The sequence below is a fragment of the Notamacropus eugenii genome, chromosome 2, assembly GCF_028372415.1.
Source record: "Notamacropus eugenii isolate mMacEug1 chromosome 2, mMacEug1.pri_v2, whole genome shotgun sequence".
NCBI classification, from domain to species: Eukaryota; Metazoa; Chordata; class Mammalia; order Diprotodontia; family Macropodidae; genus Notamacropus; species Notamacropus eugenii.
In genome coordinates, this window is record NC_092873.1 from 408,975,226 (window position 1) to 408,993,567 (window position 18,342).

The following is an 18,342-nucleotide window of genomic DNA, read 5'->3' on the forward strand; positions in this document are numbered from 1 at the left end:
CATGGAAATTCCATGTGGAGTTGTGGTGGTGAAATGGATCCGGTCAGTGAGAAGCAGGGCTTGGAGGGGAATGAGGGACTCACCTGGGCCATTGCTCAAAATAGAATTTTTCAGGAAGAACTCACTAATGAGAAAGAGGGACAACAGGTAAGAAGTGGGAATAGGGAATAGGTTTTTCCAGGGTAAGAAGATGTAGAGTTGTTTGACTAGATTGCAGCTTGTCTGAAAAAAATTTGAAAGTTTTAATGGACCACAAGATGAATATGATTCAGTGGTGTGATATGGTAACCCAGATTGATGCAGTCTTCAGCTGCATTAAGGAAGGCATGGAGTCCAAGACTAGGGAGGTGATAGTGCTACCCCTGTCAAACAAAGTTTGGAGTATAGTATCCTGTGCTTTAGGAAGAATGTTAATGAGTCAGTGTCCTGAGGAAAGTAACTAGAGTGATGTGAAGACTTCAAGATCATGCCTTCTAATAATCATATGTTGGAACTAATCAATAAACATTTATAAAGCAAGTACTATATACCAGACATAGTACTAAACTCTGGGGATACAAAAAGAGATCAAAAACAATCCCAGCCCCCAAGGAGTTTACAATCTTGTAGGTGAGACTACATGCAAATAAATATATACAAAGCAAGCTATTCACTGGATAAACAGGAAGTAATTAACAGAAGAAAGGCTTTCAGTAAAAGAAGGCATTTTAGGTGGGACTAAAAGGAAGTGAGGGAGTCTGTAGGCAGAGAAGGGAAGGGAAGGGAAGGGAAGGGAAGGGAAGGGAAGGGAAGGGAAGGGAAGGGAAGGGAAGGGAAGGGAAGGGAAGGGAAGGGAAGGGAAGGGAAGGGAAGGGAAGGGAAGGGAAGGGAAGGGAAGGGAAGGGAAGGGAAGGGAAGGGAAGGGAAGGGAAGGGAAGGGAAGGGAAGGGAAGGGAAGGGAAGGGAAGGGAAGGGAAGGGAAGGGAAGGGAAGGGAAGGGAAGGGAAGGGAGAGGAAGGGAGAGCATGTTGGACATGGAGTATGGTCTGAGAAAATACCCAGAGTAGACAGAGAACATTTTGTTCATAGAATAGCCAGGAGGCTGGTGTCACTGAATTGAAGACTAAGGTATAAGAAGACTGGAAAGGCTGGAGGGGGCTAGGTTAGAACGGGCTCTCAATACCAAACAGAACATTTTGTATTTGATCCTAAAGGCAACAGGGAGCCACTGGAGTTTATTAAGTAGGGGGTGAGAATGAAAGACAAAGTGAACCTTATAGGTTGTCTTCAAGTACTTGAAGAGCATATAATTAGCACTTAGGAAGTCCCTAGCACAGTGCTTAACCCCAGGGATATGAGGAAAGGTCAGCACCGGGGTCCTTGTCCTGGTAAGTAGAAGAGCTATACATTAAAAATGAGAGGTGATCTCCAGGGGAAGAGGCAGCGGGGTGGTGAGAGTACTGGAAAGGGAGATGGCAAAGGCCTGCTGCCAAAGGTGGGAAATGAGCTGGAAGTAGAGGCCAAGAGGAAGAACATTCCATGCTGGGGAATGGTGTCTTTTTCACCTGGATGCTCCTGCAAAGTATCCCATTTTTACTACAATCTGAACTATCAATATAAAACAGTCAGATAAAATATCTTTCTGAATATTTCTGATATATTTTTTTAACAAACTACCTTTCACTTCCAGCATACATATAGTGTATTGTTTAGTGAAAATATCCAAATATGTTGATGACAGGAAAAAGCAATTTAATACTAGTATTTTGTAGAGTCTCTCACCTTTGCTTTTGGCATAGATTCTCATGCTGATAATAAGTTATTCTGTTAATAACTGTGTTGGCGATGTTGATAAAAAAAAAAGTTTAAGGCTGTCACTTGTGCTTTTTTTTGTTATGTCAGAAAATAAGCTAGAATAAAAATACGTGTTTCCTAATATAGTAACGATTCATATTTTTTTTTAGGTAACGGCTTCTCAGCTTTCAGCATCAAGTACTAAATGTTCAGTCCTGATGCTAGCAGATAGTGAGAATGAGAAGAGCAAGTGGGTGTGCTTGTTGAATGAACTGCAGAGGATTCTGAAGAAGAACAAACTGAAGGACCGCTCTGTCTACATCCCTCAGGAGGCCTATGACAGCGCTCTCCCTCTCATTAAAACCACCCAGGCTGCAGCTATCATAGGTGGGATTGTCTGACTGACACTGAATTCTTTTTCTGTCCATGAAAATTCTTTGCTTCCAAGACTTGGCAGGTCGTACAACAGTGCTGTGGGCAGTGATGCTGCTGATCTTTTTCTAATCATATGTGTATAAACATTTACTTTCTCATGTTGCTACCTCATACCTGGGCTCTGGTCACCTTGCTTAACAAGGTCTGAAAATGTCAGTGGATTTTCAAACATGTACATAACCCCCGGCAAATCACTTAACCCCTTTTAGCCTGCTTTCTTATCTGTAAAATGGGAGGTAAAAATAGCATCTAACTTACAGGGTTGTTGGGAGGATCAAATGAAATCATATATATGAAGTGCTTTGTCACCTTAAAATACTAAATAAACACTAGTTATTATCATCTATCCAATCTAAATTGACTAGATAAAAATTGATTCTAAGCTGCTCTGTAGAACTGTATCAAATTCTTCCTTTCACATTATGTCCCCATTAAGCCAAAAAATGGAACAGAACTCAGATCTCTGTCTTTTTTTCTGATTATAAATATTATTGTAGTTAGCATGGAAACTTATCTTTATTTTAGTTCCCAATTGTTTGAAAAAGTATTGATAAAGATTGTTTAGCAATGATCAGGCTTTTGTTCTTTCAATCATTGTCTTTTGAGACAGGTAATACTGTTTTTCTTGCAAGGAAAAATAATTGTGTAAATGAATTATTATCATTAATTTCTTTTCTATTTTATATACTACATGTATAATTTTTGTTACCTTTATTTAAATTTATTTGGTGGCTTATTGCTTGTATTAGAAAGCTTACTTAATTTACCTTGCTGGTTTCAATCAGTATTTACTATATAAAAATTCTTGACCTTTTTATTTATGTATCATAGATCATGAAAGAATAGCTCTGGGAAATGAAGAAGGGTTATTTGTTGTGCATGTCACAAAAGATGGTAAGGAAAAACTTCATTATCTTGGCATAATTTTAAACCATATGTGTCAGGAAAAAGAGGAAACTAACCATAACAAGACTTTTTCTTTTGTTTATTTTATAACTGAAATTTTGCAACTTTTTAAAAATATGTTTACAGTTTTAAATTTTCCAATGCTCTGTATTCCCTCTAGGGTCTAAAACTTCAGTTACTTTTATTACTTTATCATCAGTAATAATTAGAATTGAGTATTCAGATGGCAATCTTAAAGGTGATAATAAAGCTGGGAATACAATTTTGCTTGAATTTTTCATCATATTAATGCCAGAAGAAGTAACAGCTGTAAAAAGTGTTATGTCAGATAAATTAGAAGATGTTTACATATAATGATAATGCAATGCTACATGCTCTTGCATAGGACCACAATATAGTATTGTCTGTTTTAAGTAATTTATTCTGACTTTAATTTATGTAGAGATTATTCGTGTTGGTGATAATAAGAAGGTTCATCAGATTGAACTCATCCCAAATGAACAGCTAATTGCTGTGATCTCAGGACGAAACCGCCATGTGCGACTTTTCCCCATGTCAGCTTTAGATGGACGAGAGACTGAATTTTTTAAGTTGGCAGAGACTAAAGGTTGCCAAACCATAGCGGCTGGACAGGTGCGCCATGGAGCTCTTACCTGCCTGTGTGTGGCTATGAAAAGACAAGTCCTGTGTTATGAACTAAATCAAAGCAAGACCCGTCACAAAAAGATGAAGGAGATCCAAGTCCTAGGTAATGTCCAGTGGATGTCAGTCTTCAGCGAACGACTCTGTGTAGGATTTCAGTCAGGATTCCTCAGATATCCCCTACCTGGAGAAGGAAATCCACACAGCTTGCTCCATCCAGATGACCATACACTGTCATTTATTGCACAGCAACCAACTGATGCAATCTGTGCAGTTGAGATCTCCAATAAAGAGTATCTGCTGTGTTTTAGCAGCGTTGGAATATATATTGACTGCCAGGGCAGAAGGTCAAGACAACAAGAACTGATGTGGCCTGCAGTACCATCCTCTTGCTGTAAGAGTTATTTACCTGTATCTGCCTTTTTTTTATGTCTCTTAACTCCCTATTCTACCAGAATTAATAACAAGTTTCAGATTTTTTTAAATTATTCAAAGTTTTTCCAAAATATTTACCATGCTTCTTCAGGGACCATTAATAGTAAGTGTAATGAAATTAACTCAAGGCCAACAGAATTAATATTTAAGGGTGTAATGATGTAAGTTAAAGACCTAAAATTAATATCTATGTGTTGCATTTGGATAATTACCTTGGATGGACTTTGAATCCATTTAGTGGTTAGTTATCATTTGTTGTTCATTTATTTCAGCCATGTCTGATTCTCTTGTGATCCCCATTTGGAATTTTCTTTGCAATATACTGGAATAGTTTACCATTCCCTTTTCCAGCTCATTTTACAGGATGAGGAAACTGAGGAAGACAGATATAAATGACTTGCCCAACGTCACACAGCTAGTAAGTGTCTGAGGCCAGATTTGAACTGAGAAAGACGAGTCTTCCTGATTCCAGACCCAGTGCTCCATTTTCTGCACCACCTAGTTGCCCTAGATATCATTATAGACACCCAAAATATAGTTAATAAAAATTTCATGGTAACTGTGATAGGAAAATTGTTAACACCAGCAAACATTAAGCTCCTACTTCATATGTGGCAGTAGGACAGATGCAAAGTTTACATAACATTGGTCCCCGCTTTCAAAGAGTTTAGACTTTTAAAAAGGGTAATGTGTGTTTGCTGAATACTGAATAAAATATTTAAGAAACAGTTCATTCTCATATCTTGGAAAATGTATTGTGTACTTTAAAATGCATGATATATCTAATATTTAAAAAATAGCTCAGTTAAAGATACTTGATTAATCTTAAATTCTAACTGCATAATTGCCCCTAATTACCCTCAGGTTACAATGCACCATACCTCTCAGTGTACAGTGAAAATGCAGTTGATATATTTGATGTCAATTCCATGGAATGGATTCAGACAATCCCCCTCAAGAAGGTAATTCTACACTGTAGTTAAGTAACAACATACTGCACGCTTAAAGATGTATGCTTCATGAGTTACTGATAGAAAATCAAAATGTTGGGAACACTGAAAAGGAGTAAAAACGTTAAGAGTAGAAAGACAGAAAAAGTAGTTGATAATTTGGAATCTTCTTTATAAATGGGGGGAAAATTAGTACAAGAGGAATAAATGATAAATTTTACTATAGGTGTATCAAAATGTACCATGTACTTTGTTATATTTGACTCCATAATATAGATATTACTATGACTGCTTAAAAACTATATTCTGCTCCTTCTAAGATAAATATAACCTTCTCTCCCCCTACTTGGTTTAAAAGAAAGGATATAGAGCATGTGTAATTTTTAATTATGACTGGTTTCCATATGTGGATATAATTTATCTTTACAAAGAGCTGAGCAGTTATAAACATTTGTGACTAATTTAGTAGATAAGCTCACAATTGAAAAAGTTAGGATTTTACAGGTTCAGATTTTTTTTTCATTTTAAATCACAATCTTGACAAATAGAAAATTGCTATGCTGAGAAAAGCCAAGTAAGTGAATAAGAAGCACTTTCATAAAAATATATTTATGTACAAATATGCAGGAGGGAGGAAAGTGTCAGATTACATTTCATAATTGTTTGATTTCAAAATGTGTTCTTTATAGCCTTTTCTCACTTTAACATTTTTAAGACATTATGAACTTGCACAAGAGATATATTATTGTTTTGTCAGCATAACAGTTGTAGTCACAAATAACTCCAAAAAGGCCATTTTAATTAAATAATTTATTTCATTTAAAGGAAATTAGCACTTTTAAATAACAGACATTTTATCTGAGATTCTTATTAAATCTTTGTGAGTTGGTATTTCAAGTTATATATTTTATATTTCCAGAGGCCTAATTGATACTATCACTCTACATTTCTCACAAGTTATAGTTGAGACTGAATTGTTTGTAATAAGAAAGATGAAGGGAAGTTCTTAATGGTGTATATTCATTAATAATCTAATAGCTCTTTTTTTGTTACTTTTAGGTGCGACCCTTGAACACAGAAGGATCATTAAACCTTTTAGGGTTGGAGACAGTTAGATTAATATATTTCAAAAATAAGATGGCAGGTAAGGGGGATATATAGTCTTAATGAGAATATTTATATAAAAATAATCTCTTTGTGGCTGTGACTTTTGTGATTGGAAACCATGCCACACCAGAGTTAGCTGAAAATCATGTGATAGCTAGCCCAGAGAAAAGAAGTATTAATAGTAGGGAGAGCAAGAAAGATGACAGCTTTCCTCAAGTGTTTGAAGGACTCCAGTCTGAGAGAGACATTAGATTTATTCCACTTGGCTCCAAAGGTGAGAACTGGGAGCAAAGTATAGAAGTTGCTGAGAAGCCTGAGCTCTTGGGGAGAAGAGAGGTTTCCAATTTTTGTCTTTGTTTCTCCACTGTTTAGCACAAGTGCTGGTACATTTACTAAATGTCCACTCATTGGAGGTCTTCAAGCAGAGGCTTGGGATGATGTCCAAGGATTCTTGGTCAGGAATCAGGGCAGACTAAAGGGTCTCGATTAATCTGTGATTCTGTGAGGCTATTGTAATAATTTTATTAATTTGTTTTTAATGACCAGAACTTAATGGACTTTCTAAAGTGTCTACCTTATTCATTCATGACTTAATAATAGACTCTATCATAAAGCCCTCCAATTTTTAAATTCCCAAAGGAAAAAAAAAATTAAGTCATCTATGTAGGGCTAGCAGACTTTGTTGAAGTGGAAATTTATGATTTGATACAATAAACTTGTCCTAGGAATTCATTTCAAATTTATTTCTGAAAAGCACATTCAAAAACTAATATAATCCTATATTTTGAAGATGGAGAAACTGAGGGTTGAAGAAATTATGTGGTTTGCCCAGAGTTCCACAGGTGGTTAAACTAGGATTAGAATCCAGATGCTCGGAGTATAGATGCCTCACTTTTTCCATTATATCTCTGTCTTCCAGCAAAAATGCCATATAGATATGTATGACTAGGGGACAGTTGCTCATCCCACAATCAGCAACTGAAGCAACAAGGACTACTGGACAGAATATATAATTATATACTATTTAACAAAAATACCAAAATGCAAGAAAGCCAAAGTCAAATTCAGTGGACAGTGTTGATACTAAACTACCAAAGTTAAAGCATATAACCTCCATTTCTCTTGATAACTGGTAACTAAAAGGATAGAGAATGGCATGATTAAATCACCTGTAAATCATGATATTAGGTAGTGTTGCTGAACTGTTTTCAGCACGTGGAATGGTTTGCAAGTTTAAACTTTTGGGGAGGATTTGTGTGGGTATCTTTCAGAAGGTGTTGCTTGTGTCAAAATATAGTGTATCAATACAAAATTGTGTTGTTAATACGCCTGGAGATTTTTGAAGCTTGAAGTAAAGCATTCTGCCTAAATTATTGGTAATTTTATTTTTCAAATGGCATGAACAGGTAGACTTATGGAGGGCAGCCATTCAATTAGACATTCCAGTAGCTTGTTCAACCATAAAAAAAAAATGTCCAGGAGGCAATGCAGGCAATAGAAATCATCTGTTTGACAGTTAAAGCACGTATTTTCATAGAAACAATGGCCAATGGGGAAGTCCATTGAAAAACTATTTTACCCTTGCTATAGCCGAATGCTAGTTGTAATGATATTAATAATACTATTTTTGTTGTTCAATGATTTTTAAGTCATGTATGACTCTTTGGGGTTTTCTTGGCAAAAATACTAGAATGGTTTTCCATTTCCTTCTCCAGTTCATTTTACAGATGGAAAAAAAAACTGAGACTAACAGGGTCACACAGCTAATAAGTGTCTGAGGCTAAATTGGAACTCAGTTTTTCCTGACACTAGGCCCAGCACTGTCTCCATATGCCACCTAGCTTAGCTGTAGCATTGAATAGATTTGCATGCCTAGGAGCTGTGCAGAGGTAAGTCTGGCCACGGGAATGATTGTCATGTTAAGGGATTTTGTAAATGAAGACTGAGAGTTAGGCGTTGTCATGACCATTCTGTTGAATGATGCTGCTTCTATGTTCTGACCTAAAAGCACAGTAGCATTTCTTTACCGATTTATTTGGCAGGCATTGTTCTTTCTATCCCCATAACGTCTCTGACAATGCTTCCTTCTCTGCTCACACAGCCACCACTTCAGTTCAGGCTCTCTCTTCCCACCTAAACTGGAGCAGCAGCTCCCTGAGAAGAGGGCCCTAGGCCCCTCAAAGGAAAGCGCCCTCTCTTATTGGGAGGAGAAGCACCCTCTCTACCTCCCATTCAGAGGAAGGAGGAGGAACCTCAATGATTCGTCAAGAGGAGTGGTCTAGCAGGAAATGGGGTGGTAGCCTAGTTACTCTGCTTGGCTGGAATGTTAACCCAAACTGTTTTTAACTATGATAGTTTTCTTCTTAGGGATTCTTATAAATGTTATTGGGAGTCATCTTGGGACATTGATATCCAAAGGACAGTAGCAGTTATGCCATTTTAGATATTTCTATCCAAGCTGGAAATGCATATTAGATTAATGTTAAGTTAAATAGAATTGTTTCTAGCAGATCTGTATTAGAAAAATCTAGCAGAGTTTTTATAACACATGGCTTTGCCACCAAGGAATTTATAATTTAATCCCTGTCCTTTCTTTTTAATACTAATCTCCTGAGGCCTTTCAAGACCCATATCCTTCATGAAGCCTTCCTCTGCAACTCTAACCCACACGTCAGGTCATTATTAGGGTACCTTCTAGCATTTGTGTATCAGTCCTTTGTCATGGCAATCTGTCATGGTCAGTTGAGGACATTGTTGCATATTTCATTCTTTGCTTCATGTCTTGCCTTCCCAACAAGTTTGTAAGCTCTTTGAAAACAAATAGTATTTATAGATATATATCCCTACAGTGCCTGTAGTGTTGAACATCGTAATAGTTGTTCAGTAAATACTTGTTTAATTGACTTCAATTGAGAAAAGTAGCCATTTTCTAACCTATTACTTTAAGGCAGGATTCTACAGCTATTATTAAAATTGATTTTGAAATGTACATTATGTACTCTAAAAGTACATAGTATATACTTAGGATAACATTAAATATGCACTATGTTGAAAATTAAAAATTCTGCCACAAATAAATGCGAGACCCCATTTAAATTATTAGAGAATGATTTCATTTTGAAAATCATTCATCTTTTCTAATATTTATTCTCTCTTAGTAAGATTTGCAAGTCATACATAAGTTGTTAGTAGTTGTTTTATACTATCTGAATGTTATCATCAGGCACTATATCTTAATTTCTCATCATAACATCTAGAACTGGTCCAGCTTTGTCATGAATATCTCACATTTCATAAATTCGCTGTCGCTGATTTTGTTTTCTTGTTTTTATGGTAGTTTTATTATAGCATATCCTTATAGCATAGTGTTGTGAGTCAAGTGCTGAACTCGGAGTCAAGCAAACCTAGGTTTGAATGCCATTTTTGATGCTTACCAGCTGAATAAACATGGGCAAGTTACCTGACTTCTCTAATCCTCTGTTTTCTCATCTGAAAAATGAAGATATTACCTGGAGTCTTTACTTGACAGGGATGTAATAAAGCCCCAAATGAGATAATGTTTGCTAAGTGTTTTGCAAACTTTAAAACACTGTATATAATTGTCAGTTATGATGATGAAATTAATAATTCCTTGGCATCTGCTAATTTCTTTGAAGTTAATGAATAAAAGATAAAAGCCTATTGTAGAGCAATGTTGTTGAATTTTTTCCTCAAGTTATTTGCTAATTAAATTCGTACTCGTTTTGTTTTTAATAGAGGGGGATGAGCTAGTAGTCCCTGAAACATCAGATAATAGCCGGAAACAAATGGTTCGAAACATCAATAATAAACGGCGTTACTCCTTCAGAGTCCCAGAAGAGGAAAGGATGCAGCAGAGGAGGTCGGTATTTAACTTGTATTTGTCTTCTGTCCATGCCTGTAGACCCTGAAGGACCATGTGTTTGGTGACAGTGCTGTATTATGTGTGTGAAAGCAAAAGTCAGTCTCTGAAACTCTGTCGGACACGTGTGTCAGTTCAGCAATGTGTTTTATCTTGTCTGTATAATTTGAAGTAATCCTTCTCTGGTTGTAAAGATGCACTGGATTCAAGTATATTATTTGGACTTTTAAATAAATGTGTGCGACAGCTGTAATTTGGAATGCATGCCTCCACAAATTGGGTACATACAGTACATATGTGTGTATATACTCTAAACTGTACATATGAAGAGCTCTAATAAACATTTTATAAAAGAAGAAATGGCACTAAATGTAAATATGGATTAAATACTTTTAGACTCTGGTTCTGCTTTCTTTTATTTAAGGATATTACTCTTGTACACTCTGTGAATTTACTATAAGATTTTTCATTAATGGTGTATTACCTAGCTAATAATTTTGCTGGAATTTCTGTAAATGTATAGGCAAAAGACAGGTAATGATTCCTCTTATATATAGAAATATCTCAATTGTTATAATTTTTAAGGATAAACAATAAAACAATCCAGAATTGTCTGGGGCAGAGATTTTTTTTTTATGTCTTCGATTGCATGATGTCCTGTTTTCCACCAGAAATTATGAGTTATTTAAAACTCCTCCAAAGAGATGAATATCTTCTTTCTCTATTCACTAAGTTTTTCATTGAAAAAATCATAAATCCTTTTCTGTAATTTCTGTGTTGCCTTGAGAAAAGCACTTAGCTGTAGTGTAAAAGCAGAAATGTTAACTTTTAATTTTGAATGTCAAGGTAAATTTTGGGGGTAATTTATTTACTTTGTTGTTATATCATTGAATGCCTAAATGATATCTTCCAAAACACTGCTAAGGTAATTCTAATTCCAAACATGAACAATAGTGCAGTATTCTTCTAATGATATTTTTTTCTGTCCTTTGGCTTCTCCACCTTAGAAGAAGAACCAGGTCACCATTGCATCCCCCTTCTGCATCTTTTCTTGAATGTGATCTCAGCTCACTCTGACTGTAAATTCTCTGCCTCAGTCACGATTTGGAATTTTTATGGGTGCATATATTGGCTTGCAAGACAGAACTTCCCCTCTTCCCTTTCTGCAAGTTTGAGACTGACATAGAAGAGCAACTGCACTAAGGGTTATCCTACTTATTGACATGAGCAATTTCTTAGATGCTTTCAGATTTTTCTTCTAAAAAGAGAAAATGTATTTGTTTCTTTAAATGCCCAGCTTAACTCATAGAATGAGTGTCTAAATTAGACATTTTCTCTTACAGGGAGATGCTACGAGATCCAGAAATGAGAAATAAATTAATTTCTAACCCAACTAATTTTAACCACATAGCACACATGGGTCCAGGAGATGGAATACAAATCTTGAAAGACTTGCCCATGGTAAGAAAAAGGAAAAATAAGTGAGAATGAAGTGAGTTTGCAAATTAAAAGAAAAATAAGAAGTTGGTTTTAGAACTGTATATTGCTAAATCTTGGTAGAATGGGTTTACCTAAATTATCTTAATACATGTAACACCTGGCAAGATAGATTTTTCATATGGCTTTGCTGTAGTTGAAAACAAAATATATGACAAAATTTTCATTTGGTTTCCAGCTTGGAGCTGCTCTTGGCTTCAGGGAATCCTCTGCCAGGGCATGCTATAAGTTGAGAATCTATGTCAAATCCATAGCTAAATTTAAAATTTAGTTGCTAAACCATTCTGGGTATTAAAACTAAATTATCACTGAAATTAAATGTAGGAAGTTTGTCTCTCTCTACTTCAGTCAGGGAATCAAGTCACCTAGATGGCAGTTAATGACTCGATTAAATTGTTTCCCCTATTTAGTGGTCACAGACTACGTTAAAAATACATTAAAAAAAGTTGGCATTTTAACCGTTTTCTGATTGGTGTGGGATATAGAAAACCATGCTGAATGTGGTATCCAGATTACCAGATTCCAATCCCACTCCATAATTTAGCAGCAGCGGTACTCTGGGCAAGTCACTTTGCTCCTTCCTTTGTAAAATGGAGATAATAAAATTTGCACTGCCCACTGTGAAATGTTGTTGCCCTGGCTGTCCCCCATGCTTGAAATACTCTTCTTTTTCTCTCACTACTGACCTCTATGGCCTCATTTAAGTTCCAACGAAGTCCTTTAGGAAGCCTTCCCCAGTTCCTCTTAATTCCAGTGCCTTCCCTCTGTTCATTGTTTCCTATTTTTTATATATGTATGTAAGTATGTATATGTTTATTTACATGTTTACATTTATCTTCCCATTAGATTGTGAGCTCTTTAAGGGCAGAGACCTTTTTTTTGTCTCTTTTTGTATCCCTAGCATTTAGCTCAGTATGTTTCACATAGTAGATGTTTAATGAATATTAATTAATGCTTAAATATTGATTGATTGCTTGACAATAGAATTGAAGATTTAAGAAAATCAAGTTAAAAGTTGATTGGATTTACCATTTGTATTTCATAGGCTTAGTGTCTTGATGAACATTAATTTTTAGCTAAACTTTTTGAAATTACATGCAGACCATAGTACTAGGCATTAAAGATGGTATATAAGACATAAAAAGCGTGCTCACTGTAAGATGTAAAATCTGATTGGAGAAACTATGTGAAATCACTTAAGAGTAATTATATCAATGTGTACAAAATAACTACTTTATTATCATTTTTTCAGGGGTGGGGGACAGACCTGTAGTTTCATTGATATAGGGAACTCTAAATGAAGAAAATGCCCTAACTTCTCAGGGTGGAACCAAGATGGTGGAGTAAAGAAGCATTTGGCCAAGCTCTCTCAGCATTTCCCTACAAACAACTTTAACACCTCAAATGGATTTCTAGAGTGGCAGAGCCAACAAAATGTCAAAGAGGGACATTCTTCCAGACCAAGTCAATTAGGAGGTCAGAGAGATCTGTGACATGGGGATGGAGGCTAGCCCATAGTCCATATGGATAAAACACCAGTGGTGTTAAGTGGTCATGACAGAAGCAGCAAATATTCAAGCTAGAGATGGTAAGGAGAACCTGGCAACTGTTGAGAAAGGGATTAGAGGGTACTTCTGTGTTAGCCCTATACAGAGTACCAGATGCTGTTTGGCAACTCCGTTGCCTATACCCACTTCTGGGTCATAGTTCAAGGGGAGAGAGGAGGAGCACTTTCAGTCAAGAGAGAGTAGAAACCCTGAGCATCAGTATCACTTCCAGCCCCAAGGGATCAGAGAACCTGAGGAACAATATCACTTCTGGTCCCCAGGGATCAGGGGCTCTTCCTGAGTAAAGACCAGAGTGCAGACGAAAAGAACAATGACCACACCTCTTTCTAAATCACACCACCTGGGAAGCACCAGAAACTTACAAACCCTCAGACATATCTCTGACAGTGTCAGTACAAAAGAAGCCTGAAGCTTGAGACAGAGCCCTGCCACATTAGGAACAAAGCCCAATATTAACATAAAATTCCAAATCAAGATAAAAGATGGAAAAATGAGCAAACAATAAAAAAAATCTCCCCTTAAAAAAATTACTCTGGTGACAGGGAAAATTAAGAAACAAACTCAGCAGAAGACACTGAAGTCAAAATGACCCCAAGAAAAACCTCAAAGAAAAAATGTGAATTGGACACAAGTCCAACAAGAATTCCAGGAAGAGCTATAAAATTCTTTTCTAAATCAAGTAAGAGTGGTAGAGGAAAAGTTAGGTAAAGAAATGAAAGCAATGAAAGGAAATTATGAAGGACAACAGCTTGGTAAGAGACACAAAAAAATACCGAAGATAATAATACTTTAAAAAACAGAATTGGTCAAATGGAAAAAAGAAGTGCAAAAATTAACTTCTTAACCATTAGAACTGGGTAGGGGGAAGCTAGTGGCTCCATGTGACATCAAGAAATAATAAAACAAAGTCAAAAGAATGAAAAACAGAGCAAGCAGTGAAATATCTCATTGGAAAAACAACTGAACTGGAAAACAGATTGAGAAAAGATCATTGAAGTATTAGGGCAGCAAGGGGGCACAGTGGACAGAGTGTTGGAGCTGGCATCAGAAAGACTCACCTTCCTGAGTTCAAATCTGGCCTCAGAGATTCACTGTGTGACCCTGAGCAAGTCACCTAACCCTATTGGCCTCAGTTTCTTCATCTGTAAAATGAGCTGGAAAAGGAAATGGCAAACCACTTTAGTATCTCTGCCAAGAAAACCCCAGATGGAATCAGGAAGAGTCATACGTGGCTGAGCAACAACATTGAAGAATTGTTGGGTTACTGGAAAGCCATGAACAAATAAAAAACCTAGACATCACATTTCCAGAAACTGTCAAGGAACGTTGCTCCAATATACTAGAACCAAAGACTGAAAAAGAAATTGAAAGAATCCATCAATCACCGCCTGAAATAGATCCCCAAATGGAAACTCCCAGAAATAGTATAGCCAAATTTCAGAGCTCCCAGGTCAAAGAAAAAATACTGCAGTTAGCCAGAAAGAAATCATTCAAATATCATACAGCCATGGTCAGAATGACACAAGATTTAGGAGCTACCAGATTATTAAAGGGACAGAGGGCTTGGAATATGATGTTCCGGAAGTCAAAACAACTGGGATTACAACTAAGAATAACTTACCCAGCAAAACTGAGTATAATCCTGCAAGGGGGAAAAATAGAATATTTAATTAAATAAAGGACTTTCAAACATTCCTGATGAAAGGGCCACAACTGAATAGAAAATTTGACTTTCAAATACAAGACTCAAGAGAAACTTAAAGGTAAGCATGAAAGAGAAATCATAAGGAAATCAATAAGTTTAAATTGTTTACCTTTCCATGTACTTTCTAAGAACTTTTTATCATTATTAGAAGGATTAGAAGAATTCTACGTAGAAAAAAGGTACAGGAATCAGTTGATTGTTTTGGAGTGACATAAAAAAGTGGATAGACAAGAAAGAGGGACACCCTGGGAGAAGGGAATGGTGAGGAAGAATAGGGAAAATTATCTCAAATAGAAGAGGCTTACAAGGAATAACTACTACAGTAGTCAGGAAAATAGTGGGGATAGGGCAGCAATGCTGGAATCTCACTCATATCTAAATTAACTTAAAAATATATTAATACTCAATTAGTAATAGAAATCTATCTTATCCATCAGGGTAGAAGGAGAGAAAAGGGAGAAGAGAATTGAGGTGTGATAAAATAGAGGACAGATAAAAGAAGGCAGTGATCAGAAGCAAAGCAAGGTTTTAAAGGAGGGACGGGATGAAAAGAGAGAAGGATAAACAAAAGGAAACAGAATGAAAGGAAATGCACAATTAGTAATCATAACTGATTAGAAATGAGATGAATTCACCCATAAAATGGGAGCTGATAACATAATGGATTAGAAACCAGAAACACACTTGAAAAAGAGAGACACGCAAAGAGTTCAAATAACAGGTTGGAACGGAGCCTATTATGTGCCAGCAGAAGTTAAAAAAAAAGACGACAGGTGTAGTGATAATGATTTCAGACAAAGCAAAAGCAAAAACATACCTAATTAAAAGGGATAAGAAGGGAAATTGCGTCTTGCTAAAAGAAACCAGAGACAGTGAAGTACTATCAATATCAAACATGTATGTACCAAATGACATTGTTGTTCAGTCGTTTCAGTCATGTCTGACTCTTTGTTGACCTCATTGGACCAAATGGCATAGCATCCAAATTCTTAAGGGAAAAGTTAAATTAATTACAAGAGGAAATATACAGTGAAACTGTACTAGTAAGGAACCTCAATTTTCCCTTCTCCAAGCTAGATAAATTTAACCATATAAATAGTAAGAAAGAAGCCAAGGAAATTAATAGAATCTTAGAAAAACTAGATATGATGGACTTTTAGAGAGAATAGAATGGGAACAGAATACCTTTTTCTCAGTGGTACATGGCACCTATGCAAAAATTGGCCATGTATTAGAACATAAAAACCTTACAACCAAATGCAGAAAAGCAGAAATATTAAATGCAGCCTTTTCAGATCATAACACAATAAAAATTATATTTCATAAAGGGCCACAGAATTATGGATTAAAAACTAATTAGAAGTTAAATCTTATCCTAAAAAATGAGTGAGTCAAAGAGCAAATCACAGAAACAGGCAATAATCTCACTAAAGAAAAGATGACAGCAATGAGACAACATTCCAAAATTTGTGGGTTGTAGCCAAAGCGGTTCTTAGGCACACATCAGTGAAAGAGAGAAAGACAGGTCAGTGAGTTGGGCATACAACTAAAAAATCTAGAAAAAAATTTTTAATGCCCAATTAAACACCAAAATGAAAATCCTGAAAATCAAAGGAGACATTAATAAAACTGAAAATAAAAAATAATTGAACTAAGTAAACAAAATTAGGAACTGGTTTTATGAAAAAAAACCACAATAAAATAGATAAACCATTGGCTAATTTGATTTAAAAAAAGAAAAGCAAATCACTAGTATCAAAAAGTAAAAAGGTTGAATGCACCACCAATGAAAATGAAAGTAAAACAGTTGTTAGGATTTATTTTGCCCAACTATATGCCAGCAGAATGGACAGTCAAAGTGAAATGGTTGAATATTTATAAGAGCATAAATTCCCAGATTAACAGAAGAGGAAAAAGAATGCTTAAATAACCTAATTTTAGAAAATCACCATCAATGAGTTCCTAAGAAAAAATCCCCAGGACCAGATGGATTCACTAGTGAATTGTACCAGACATTTAAGGAACAATTTTAGTACTATATAAAGTATCTGGAAAAAAATAGATAAAGAATTAATCCGACTAAATTCCTTTTATGACAAAAATATGGTTTTGATACCTAAACTAGGGAGGACAAAAACAGAGAAAGAAAACTATAGATCAGTTTCCTTAATGAATACTAGCAAGGAGATTGCAACATTATATTACCAAAATCATGTACTATGACCAAGGGGGACTTACACCAGGAATACAGGATTGGTTCAGTATTAGGAAAACCATAAATGTAATTGACCATATCAGTAACAATAAGAGCAGAAATTAAAGAGGTGTATCAACAGACGCATTTAACAAAATACAGTATTTTTTCATATCAATAGATATTGATCTCTTCCTATTAAAAAATGCCAGAAAACATAGAAATCAATAGAATCAAGTTGGTGATCCCTAACGATTCCAAAGGACCGATGATGAAAAATGCTATCCACTTCCAGAGAGAAATGATGAACTCAGAATGCAGATTGAAGCATATTTTTTTGAACTTTATTTTTATCATTTGATTTTATTTGCGTTTCCTTTTGCAACATAGCTAATATGGAAATACCTTTTGCATGACCTCACTCATATAACCAAAATCAAATTGTTTGCCTTCTCAAAGAGAGGAGAGGGGCAGGAGGGAGGTAGGGAATTTGGAATTCAAATTTTTTTTGGTGATTGTTTAAAAATTGTTTTTACTTGTAATTTGGAAATATTTAATGAAATAAATAAAAATAAATTTAAAAAAAGAAAAGAAACTAGCCTCTACCAGTACCTGCTCTTCAAGAGCAGAGAGAGGTCAAGGAACTTGTCCAGAGTCACACATCCAGTATGTATCAGAATATTTTATTAAAACATGCCTATATCTTCAGAGATAAAATGTTACCTTTTTATTCTTTTTAGCTTGTACAAAAATAACACATTTGTCATCAGCAGAAAAATATTTCCAGAAACCTTATTCTTGTGTGTGTGTGTGTGTGTGTATATATATATATATATATGTACAGATATATGTACATACAAACATATGGTTTCCCTTCAACCTATAAATAGAAACAAATTTAGACATTTATATTGCAGAATTTGCCTTAAGAGGAATTGTTTTAAAGAAGAAAAATGTTACCTGTGTAATAATCTGTACTTTTTGAATTCTCCACTGGGGGATGAATGCCTTTTCTAAATCTACCAGTGCTTTTTGGCTTGCTTTTTATTTATTTGGGGGAGTGGGGAATGAGGGAGAATGTGGGAAAAGTACAGACCTGTAACTTCTTCAGGTTATAGTGGAAAAATCTCTTGGAGTCCAAGGACCTGGATTCACACCCCATCCCTGCCAGTAGCTACTTACGTGGCCTTGGGTAAATCCTCCCATTTCTCCTCATCTCCATCTCTATAAAAGGGCGCTGTATTCAATGA

At 35.7% G+C, this 18,342-nt stretch overlaps 1 protein-coding gene across 11 annotated transcripts in view; it reads left to right on the forward strand.

Moving 5' to 3' along the window:
- The window catches only part of CDC42BPA (CDC42 binding protein kinase alpha), a 372,601-nt gene that overhangs the window by 335,781 nt on the left and 18,478 nt on the right, over positions 1–18,342 (forward strand). For all 11 annotated transcript variants that reach the window (XM_072647658.1, XM_072647660.1, XM_072647659.1 and 8 more), the window contains 7 exons: positions 1,944–2,160; positions 3,040–3,102; positions 3,557–4,150; positions 5,056–5,153; positions 6,201–6,285; positions 10,005–10,128; positions 11,472–11,589. In XM_072647658.1, coding sequence (XP_072503759.1) covers positions 1,944–2,160; positions 3,040–3,102; positions 3,557–4,150; positions 5,056–5,153; positions 6,201–6,285; positions 10,005–10,128; positions 11,472–11,589 — 1,299 coding nt within the window. The remainder of the gene's footprint in view (positions 1–1,943; positions 2,161–3,039; positions 3,103–3,556; positions 4,151–5,055; positions 5,154–6,200; positions 6,286–10,004; positions 10,129–11,471; positions 11,590–18,342) is intronic.